Source organism: Stegastes partitus, unplaced genomic scaffold, assembly GCF_000690725.1.
Source record: "Stegastes partitus isolate 25-593 unplaced genomic scaffold, Stegastes_partitus-1.0.2 Scaffold1734, whole genome shotgun sequence".
NCBI classification, from domain to species: Eukaryota; Metazoa; Chordata; class Actinopteri; family Pomacentridae; genus Stegastes; species Stegastes partitus.
This window is the reverse complement of record NW_007579465.1, coordinates 122,225-132,238: the sequence shown is the minus strand read 5'-3', so window position 1 is coordinate 132,238 and position 10,014 is coordinate 122,225. Positions and strand designations below refer to the sequence as shown.

Here is a 10,014-nt window from a genome sequence, read left to right as displayed (position 1 = left end):
ATTATTTTTCATTTGCAAATGTGAAATAGTCCCAGAAAGAAGCTGCACCTCCATCTAGTGGGCAGATTCCAACCTGCAGCTTAATTTAACAGGCCGTAAATTATAGGTGCTCTTGGTAAGTTTTCACCTTCAGAGGTATCAGATGAATCTGTACTAATTCCATGTGCATTAAAAGAAGCACTGCCAGTTTATTTGAATTACCTCCTCAGTAACGTGAGCAGGTTTGGGCCAGTTTGTGGATGACGTGCAGGAGGAGGAGGAGGAGGAAGAGGAGGAGAATGTTCCCCTTCACCCCCTCTGAACTCTGGTCAGGACCTCAGAGCACCGACAGCTCAGAGAGAAAAAAGGTGAAGAAGATGAAGAAGCTGGTGGCGTTTTTGCTTTTCCTGGTCCTGCTGACCGTTTACACAGGTAGGACACTTTACCTGCAGCATGTCGTGGTGAAGTACGGGGGGACTTCGACGCCCTTTTAACGCTGTGCACATTGTTTTTGCAGCAGTTTTGCAAGTTTTAGACAATGAAGGATAATGCATGTCACAATAGATGAGCTCATCTGGAGTAGCTTTACATTATCTGGCTGCACTTTTCTTTTCTTGAAGTTGCAAATCTTTAAAAAGTGTCCCAATACTTCTTTTACTGCATTTCAGATTTTGCACATTTAACAGCAACTGTGTGTGTGTTGATGTTCTTCTCAGTTCTTCGGTCCCTGTGTTTTTGAGTCCTTCATTTATGACACGATGTTGGGGTTGAGCGACGATTGTTTGTATTGTTTTATTGCATTTTTTTATTGTGTTTTCATTTGATTTGTATTTAATATCAGCTGTCTGAATAGCAACTGAAATTTCCTGTGCAGTTGATTTATTTTTGTTTGCTTTAGGCCAGTTCAGCACATACTACTTGGATGGCTTATTTTTCAGTCTTTCTTAATGAAACAGCTGGAGAAGCTCTGGTGTTTTGCCACGTTGCTGTCAAGGCCCAGACAGCAGCAGCAGCAGCAGCAGCAGCAGCAGCTCAGGCCTGTTGTGTTGACAGAGCTGGTTCACTTTCACAGCAGCTCCCTCTGGTAGCAGAGGAGGAAAGAGGCTGCCTGCTGGGGTCACGTGCTGCACGGCCTCGACTCCCCGGGGAGCCAGCAGGATGAATGGGCACTTTGTTACCTTCCACCAAAACACCCCTGCCCCTCGGTCCGGACCGGGGCTGGGAGGCAGAGACAGAGAGCCCTCACTCTGCAGAGTGGGCGAGCTGCTCCCTCAGGGGGAGAGGGGGGGAGCTGGCGTTTGGGGGGAATAAACAACCTCACATGGACTCTGGCAAAACAGATCAGGTCAGCCGCAGCTCACCAGCAGCAGATTGTGGTGAGGAGGTTTATTCATGGGTCTGAACGCAGCTTTCAGGGAGAGGAATCTGATTAGCCAATACCCAGCTGCCAAGCAAACAGCTGTTGTGCTCAGAGTAAAATCGAAATAACTGAGGCAGAGGTTAAACTCACAGACTAAGAATAGGCAGAAAAACAAACCTGCAAAGCAAAAACAAAATCCTACATGAGGAGCGGACGTTTGCAGTCTTATCTCTGTCTCCCCTGCAGATGCAAACCCCATCATCAAGGAGAGCTTTGCTAAGCAGCTGCTCCGCAGTAAGAGGCAGGAGCGACCAATGAAGGCCGGATACCCCGACGAGCCGATGAGGGTGAGCTCCACAGTGTACAGAAACATTATAAAAGCTGCAGATTGAACTGACCTTCATATCGTTTATCAGCAGTGGGAAAGCGATAAACTTACATTTAATTGTAGCTGCAAGCACACATCAGACATAAAACTCATCCAATAATTGCTTTTACACATGCATTTGGGGTTTAAAGCAGTTTTTAAGTACATTCAAAACATATAATTATACATGAAGCCACTATGATATATCACTGTACTTTTCTATTTAAGGAGACCTTATGAGGAGACTTCTTTCAAATACATCATCAAATATCCAAGAAGGTCTTATGTATGCATCTAACAGTGTTTTATAAACCATATATTCTCATGATATTATATATAATCTGCCTTTAAGTGCATGCTTTAAATGAAGCGTTACAGTGTTGGGAATCTGTGCTCAAAAGATTTACTGAATTGTATATAAGAACATTTAAAAAAATAAAAAGTTTGATCATATTTTTAATCTCTTTTTCTGATGTAATTCAAAGTTATTAACTTCTCAGGTGCTGGGTATTGTGGACATGCACAGTTAAAATCAATATTAAGTCCATGAAGGGTTAAAAGACATGAAAAAACAAACAACACTTTTCCAAATTTTAAGAATAGTTTGAACCAGTTTCTTAATCAGAAATGTGTTCTAGTAGCTGTGCAATGGGGAGGGGGGATTTTAGCTGAGCACATTTACAATAAACGGTGTCATTCTAGACCCGCCGTCGCTGCCTTGTTAGAAACTATCCAGCCCCAAGTTTTCCCTTAAGTCCAGACCCTGTCTTTGTAGAATGACTTTCGAATTTAACAGAGCAAGAAATGACACATCTGCATTTACATAGTTTCATCTGTTTCTGTTCTGACTTGAGGAAAACGTAATGAAAACAGCAGCCCCTATGAAGTCAGCGTTGTAATGCTCTGAATTAATCCCTGCACAAGTCGTGGCATGTTCCTCTGTCTTTTTGTCTCACTCATCTCTGTAATTCTGCTTTGCGTTGTGTTGGACAGAGCTGAGTCAGCACAGTTTTATTCTGACTCGATGGTCCCCCTCCCCAAACAAACACCCAGCACTGGGTTTCGAGTGTACAAATGTGGGTGGCAAACTTCCTTTATCAGCCTTCTTGTGTTGTTGTATTCCAGGAGCACATGCTCCACCTGCAGGCTCTGGATCAGAGGGCCCAGGAGACCAACCTGGAGAACTGGCTGAACCCTCACTGCCCCCCGCGCTGCGACAGGAACTACGGATACCCGGTCTGAAGATGGCAAAGGTCCCCAGTAAGAGACTCCACTGTCACATGTTAAACCTCAAACAAATGCAGCATCACCCGCCCACACAGCAACACAACTGGCAGCTTGTGCTTAAGTCAGATTCTACAGGCAACACAGGGATTTTTTTTTTCACACTGAAACAAACATTTGCAGGGACAGGCTTCCTGTCAACCCAGACCTGGTGGCACATCTCAGACAAGTAGCTCTCCTTACAAAGCCTGAACTCGTTCATCTGTCTGGCAAACTGAATGCATCTGTGTTGGTATTTTCTCTTGTGATATTTCTCTTCCTGTTTTTTTGTGATATTGTCAAGACTCTCAGACAGAACAGGAAACCTCAGAACCCGACTTCAGAGTCAGTTTCACAGCGTGCAATTATCAGTTTTCACATTAAACTCAAACTAAATCTGTGTTTCAGAGTTCACGGTGCGCTAATTTAAATCATTTGGGTCCGTTTTGAACAGAACCACATCAGCTCTCCATGTTACTGAGGAGCCAACGCTGATTTCCTTCTCACCACACAGTCTGTCTCTACAGAAAAAGTAAAGTTTTATAGAAGAAAAATGAGCTTTGATGGAGGTTTATTGTCATAAAACAGGAGTTTGAAAAGATGCTGATAACCTGAATATTATAAATAAGTCAATTAGTTTAAGAAAATATATATTCACTCTTTACAATCTACATTTTTAAATACTCCTCTGATAAATCTCCAGTGATCGCACACATTTTGTCTGCTTCCACTGATTCTAACATGTTTTATTTACACATCACCTTTGACTTTATATGATATTATGTGTGTTTTTCTTTCTCTGTGCAGAAAAGGAACCACGAGTGACTCAACATGGACTCAACAGTGACAAAAAGAAAAGAAAAAGAAAGAAAGAAAATATATAAACTCTTTCCTTCATCTCTGTTTCTTTTTTCTGCAATAAAATGATAATGTGAAGACATGTACTGCATATTTACTGTATTATCTTGTAGTTTGCTGTTCTCAGTAGTTTCTTCATGTATTTTCTTAGTTGTGTATCATCAGAGTGAAAATTGTAAACAGTGAATACAACCAAAAATAAATAAATCATGGATGCCTACAACAACTGCGTTATTATTGTTATTATTATTATTATTATTATTATTATTATTATTATTATTATTAGTGAGAATAAATATACGAGGAAGTCTGGAGGCTGCAGACATTAACCTTCTTCTCCTTGCCCACCGTACACGTGGTGTTCTGGTTTTAGTCACAGAGCGACTTCAGCGCCTCAAACCGTTTCCAGAAGATGACGATTATTTCTGCAAGGCCACAAAAAAATAAAAAATACATTTTAAAAAATTCTTGAAATTTTACCTCATTTTCGCTCCTAAATGTGGCTAATTTTTTCCACAAAGGTATTTTATCGAAGATTTAAAAAATAAATAAATGAGTTAAATTAAAGGACGGTAACAATTTCATTCCGCGTCATGGGGAACACCTCCGCGCGTAAAATGCGCACATGTCCGTCTTTGGCGCTGATATCACACCCGCAGACAGGTGGTGTGTAACGGGCGGTAAACGAGCTCCACAGGAAGAACAAAGCAGGCCTGTATTTACACAATAAACACGATATTAACGCACATCTAAACGCATTCGAAAAGAAGAAGTGGGGAAAAAATGTTTCGAAAGCCCATTTTGGAACCGTCACACAGAGATCATGATTACATCAATAATGACATTTATGGATAGAAATGGAGCTTCTTCTGAAGAAACAGAAAATTTATAAAAACCATATATAATAAATGTGGGGGAATACAGCAGTCGGGGCCTGTCAGAAGAACCAGCTGCGTTTTGTGGTTCATTTTTATTGTGACGGAGCGTAACGTGGCCTGCAGCCGTGGACGGAGCAGCGTGGAGAGGAGGAATTTAAAATGTACATGTTCACAGCACATTTACTAAAACAGAAAAAAAGAGGGACAATTTTCAGCAAGCAAAACTCTGAGCGCACAATAAAAAACTAAACGTGGCCTGCAGCAGCTTGGATCAGACACACTGGGTTTGTGCCTGAGGCCTTCAGCGTCTGCAGGAATTAGAGCAGAAATCATTCTTTATTTAGTTTAGCACAAAAAAAACCTGCGTTTTCCCAATAGTTTATCCATTAACTAGAAAAGAAAATGCAGGTATTACTGTATATATAATATGAATAAGGAAATAGGTTCACTCAGGCGGCCTGAACGCGCGGATGAATCCAGAATCTCGTTTGTGCGTCGAGGCCGAAGCTGCTGCAATAAAAACTGACAAGAAAACACAACGATATGAGAAAATTCAAATGATTTATTGAAAAGCCTCTAAAAAGCAGTTTGACACCAACTCTTTTATCTTGTTACATCAAAAGCTTCATGAACGTTTTTCTATGAAAATGTAAAATAGACTATATGTTAATGGAAAACGGAGTTAATATGCACCTTGGGGAGAACTCTGAGAGTGTGTGTTCTGAATGTTTTAATTTAGTTCATAATTAGAAATGTTAGACATTACAAAACTCTGAGACAGATTCGGCCTCATCTTTATTTTCTTTTTTTTTAATACTTTTGAATTCAAAGTGCTTCAGTAGATTTTTAAATATTTGCCCTGTTGAACTGAACAGGACTTGTCAGTCTAATCGCATCAAATGATCGAGAAATATTCAATCCACAGAGTGAATTTTATATCTAGGTTTTTCCTCGCTTCTCACAATTTACCTGCCTGAGCTCAGGTTGGAAGATAAGAGGTGAAAAAAATACATTCTAGTTAGTTATAATTGCAAAATAGTAAAATTCACAAGCTCTGTACAGAAAGTAGCAACCGGCTGCAAAGGAAACATGCAACTCATGTTAACCGATGCATGATGTGAAATGGACTTCATTTGATTTGGTCAATACATTAAATAGATGTCCAACTTTATAATATATACACATATGCACATTATGTAATTTGCTTTTATACATCACATACAAAAATTGCTTTGCGTAACAATCACACTGTCCTATAAACTTTAGTGTAATTCTGCTGCAAAGAAGACGACGAGGCGCAGCGCAACGGAATCGATCATCTCTTGTCTTTGAAGAAGCCTTTTGAAGTGCTGCTCTCCTTGATGGTGACGGTCAGGAAGTTGGTGGTCACGTCCGTCACCAGGACCTTTTCCACGTTGCCGATAGACGGCCTCCACGTCACTTCATCCAAGTCGTCGTCGAGCCGGGTCGGGGACGGCCTGTCCAAAAAGTAAGGCTTTTCCATCTGTGGCAGTTCAACGGGGCGGCTCAGGCTCATTTTGGAGGAGTGGTGCTTGAAGTGTGCCGGTGCCAGGTAGCCGGAGCTGTCCTTAGTCCTGTGTGAGTCCATGTCTGTCCTGTGGGGATGTGAGTAGAGCTGTTTGTAGGCGCTGCCACCGGAGAGTCCCCGGCTGTGCGTGTGGTGGTGGTGATGATGGTGGTGGTGGTGATGGTGGTGCTTGTGGCTGTGACCGTGGTTCTCTGGGTGTCTGTGGGCCAGTTTCACCAGACGCATGTCTTCGCCCCCCTGGAGCTTAGATAGCTTGTGAGGGCCGTGGCCCATCTGCTCCTCCACTCTCCTCTTGTGGGGCTCGGAGATGGCGGGGCCCAAGCTGCCGTCCTTGAAGCGGGGCTTGGGCTTGGGGCCTCTCTTTTTGGGCATGTGGATGAGTCCGTCTGAAGTGGTTTGCTGAAGCGAAGGCTGCTGGTGCTCACGGCTGCTCAGTTCTGGCTGCCGGATGCGAACGCTCTCTCCACGGTTGACGGTGCTCGGTGGGAAGATGGTGGGGACGACGGCTCTCAGGCCCTCTCTGGCCCTCGGGGTGACCACCGGCTCTGGGGTTGGGTAGGTGATGTGCATCCCTCTGACTGCCTCACTTCTGAACTCATAGGACTTGGCTTTAACTTTAGCTTGAGCCTGATAGGAAATGGGGGAAATGAGAGGAAAAATATGAGGATAAATGAACAAACATCCTGACAAGAGGTCCATGCTATTTATTTTATTTTTTTTTTAAACTTTCTTCAACAACTCAACAGGCCTTTTTTAAGACAGGCATTGTGACAGTGAGCCAACACGCATTAAACCAGGAGTTAATAATTCCATTTATTACAGATTTTTTATTTCATTTTATTTAAACATCTGCTTTTCTTCCTGGGTGTCATGAAGAGGCTTCAGCTCATATCTAACATATGGCACTGCTGTCACACTTAAAGCACCTAACATTTTTAAATGAATGGAGTTACACACACATGCTACTGTCACAGGATTTACTGGTGAACTTCCAGTAACCCATTTCTAACAACAGCCCTGTCAACGGAGATCCTGGTATTTCGTTCAAGACAAACTGTCGGTCATTAAGCAATTTTTCACGGTTCACTGTCCTGAAAAGATGAAGCATCAGGCCAGCATGCTTTCCTCAACCGATTACATCCACACGACACTGTGGCATTTTGTTGATCTTCATTTAATGATGCATTTATTAACAAAAACTGAGCAAAGCAGCAGCTTATTAACGAGACTGGCAGCTGTTCAGAGCCTCTTTAAGCGTTTCGACATGACGAGCAGGCTGCATGCACACCCACTGTTTTAAAAATATGCATAATTGGCATCATTAAAAGATGCTTGCACATTTAGTAATTACTCTGCAAGTACAACCAGAAAGCACACAGTGAAGCAATGCAAAAAGCACGCACAGGAATTTCACGTGTCGCGTTATTAGCCAGAAGCATGCGATGAGCGAATAGCTGCTGCTAACGTTTACCTTCAGCAGGAACGTCTTGGGTTTTGGTCCTCTCTTTTTGGGCCCGTACAGCTCCCTTTCACGCTCCCTGAGGAAAATAAAAAAATATTAAAAAATAAAGCAAACGGACACCCATTTTGAGTGTCACGGGAGCAAAGTGCACCGAGGACACCGTGTAGTTATTGGACGAATTCACTGGCTCTGCCCACGAAAAAAAAAAAAGAAAAAGAAAGAAAAAAAAAAAACAGGCCAGACATCTTACCTCTGCTCAAAAGCGGCAAACAAGCGGGAGTCCAAAATATTCTCCTCCGGCTCCCAAGTGCTGTATCTGCGGGTAGAAAAGCGCAGAGTTTAGATTGAGGAAGCTGACACTCGGCGTAGCGTTAGCATGCGAGCTACAACCAATCTCCATCGTGCAGTTTTAATCCTCGCTAGCTGCGCCGAAGCTAACGACAGCCGAGACTGTACAGACACCAGAAAAAAAATATGCAGGAGACACAATGTAGAGGGACTTACTTGGGAGACCAGCCCTTCCATTTCACGAGGTATTCAATCCGACCCTGCGTGCCATCAGAAACAAACAACTCCCGTTAGCTTGCGGGGCAACAGTGGTATTCAGAGTGCGGTGGCGGCGCGTTACAATTCAGCGCCCCGGGAAGGAGGAAAACACAGCCGGAGCTTACCTTCCTTATCCTGCGTTTGATGATAGACTCGGCGGCGAACACCCTCTCCCCGACGGCGGACAGCTCCATGTTTACTCCGGCGCTACCTACCCACCGTTAGCTCGGTGGACGCTAACGCTAGCAGGGCAGATATTTTTCTCCAGTCGCAGCCACTCTGAATTCCCGACAGACCATAATACTCCCGAACAGAATGGACGTCAGCGCAGTGGTTTTCTCTTTTTTTTTTTTTCGTCTTCTGACGTCGTTGCTAGGGAACGGCAGTCGGTGGAACCTCGAAGAATGGCTGCGATTGGCCGAGCTTGCTACGTGCTCGGGTTGCTAAGTGAGGGGCGGAGCATGCGCCTGAGTGAATTCTTTCGGCGGGGGGGGCGAGAAAATGGTGGCGTTTTTTTTTTTCTTTTTGCTTCCCCGCGCTGTGAATCATTTCGCGCAAGTTAGACGAGATGTACAAAAATACACGTGTTGTAGTGAAATAAATAAAGCAACTAAAATAGAAACAAAGCTGCTTAATTTGTGCGTCAGCGCCGGAAACGTGAGATTTTTTTTTCCTTGAGTCCGTCTAGCGACGTTTTTATCAGCTTGATGCGCTAAACTCGCTTTAATGCATAAAAATAAAATATGTGACGGTTTGTTTACATCGTTACAAATGCTTGTTTGTCCTCGATGTGTCAGGCTAAGCCCAGAAGATGAACGCACTGTTTTGTCTCCATGCAAAAATGCATCATCATATTATTTCACCCTAAACGAACCTGGTCGGTTAAATTCTGAAGGACATGTTTGATCTAATTGTTTCCTGTATTAGCTGTGCTGCCGCTTTGTAGTTCACAATATGCTTAAAATATAAACTGTGTTTAAATCACACACCTGTCGTGCATTTTGCACAGACACAACCAAGTGCGCCTGCAGCTAAAAATAAATTACACTTCATCTGATTTCTGCCGCTGTTGCCATGATCCACAAATAAGCAGGAAACCTTCGTCTGATGCACGAATGGATCCAGAACAGGAACCCGTTCTGGAGGCTTTTTCTACCTGTGTTCTGTCAGCTCCAACTCCGGTTCATCTGAACAATAAAACACGTGAAAACACGGTGATTAATAAACCATTTGCTCACAGCTTTGGTGCCAAAACATTTGCTTTATAATGTGAATATTAAACCGAAAAGTTGCGCAAAAATACCTAAAATAAATTGTATTGGATTCTGTTAGAGGCCCTGTGTGTGTTTTTCATGCAGGAGCAACGCAACAAGAGAGACAGAAAAAATAAAATAAAAACATCAAATAAAATAAAGGCCTGTTGTTCTTTTCACAACCAGACTGAATTTAAAGGTATTGGTAAAATAATAATAATACTAAAATAAATCCTTATCCTTTTGTTTTTATTATTTTGTTTTTTTTAATTTATATATTTATTTAAGTCAGTGGCGTCTCACTGAGCAGACAGACAGGTTTGTTTTACTCGCTGAGAAACAACAAAATAAAACAGAATAAATACATTTGAATGGATTTGGGTTTTTTTTTTAGGGTGCAGTGACTTAAAAGAAAAATAAACAATAGGCAGCAATTAGAACATTTTATTTAACAAGAATCCCTGTAATCACCATAATAATAATAATAATAATAATAATA

General features: G+C 42.4%; 2 protein-coding genes across 5 annotated transcripts; one reads left to right on the top strand and one right to left on the bottom strand.

The window, feature by feature from the left end:
* Positions 1-321: 321 nt before the first annotated feature.
* On the top strand, positions 322-4,051 carry cunh17orf67 (chromosome unknown C17orf67 homolog). Of its 4 annotated transcripts, none has more exons than XM_008301938.1 (4): positions 322-411; positions 1,586-1,686; positions 2,832-2,959; positions 3,777-4,051. In XM_008301938.1, exons 1-3 carry the CDS (start codon positions 357-359, stop codon positions 2,946-2,948), a joined length of 273 nt encoding a protein of 90 aa, XP_008300160.1. In that variant the 5' UTR covers positions 322-356; the 3' UTR covers positions 2,949-2,959; positions 3,777-4,051. The 4 variants fall into 4 exon arrangements, with proteins under 4 accessions (XP_008300160.1, XP_008300162.1, XP_008300158.1 ...); XM_008301940.1 differs by having other exon boundaries at positions 2,832-2,966; positions 3,782-4,051; XM_008301936.1 differs by having other exon boundaries at positions 2,832-2,966.
* A 1,196-nt stretch (positions 4,052-5,247) lies between these two features.
* cbx8b (chromobox homolog 8b) lies at positions 5,248-8,571 on the bottom strand. Its single transcript, XM_008301935.1, has 5 exons — positions 8,388-8,571; positions 8,221-8,264; positions 7,967-8,032; positions 7,726-7,792; positions 5,248-6,881 (listed from the first exon to the last, which is right to left on the bottom strand). The coding sequence occupies exons 1-5, from the start codon at positions 8,454-8,456 to the stop codon at positions 6,021-6,023; spliced, it is 1,107 nt and encodes a 368-aa protein (XP_008300157.1). The 5' UTR covers positions 8,457-8,571; the 3' UTR covers positions 5,248-6,020.
* Between the last annotated feature and the right edge of the window lie 1,443 nt (positions 8,572-10,014).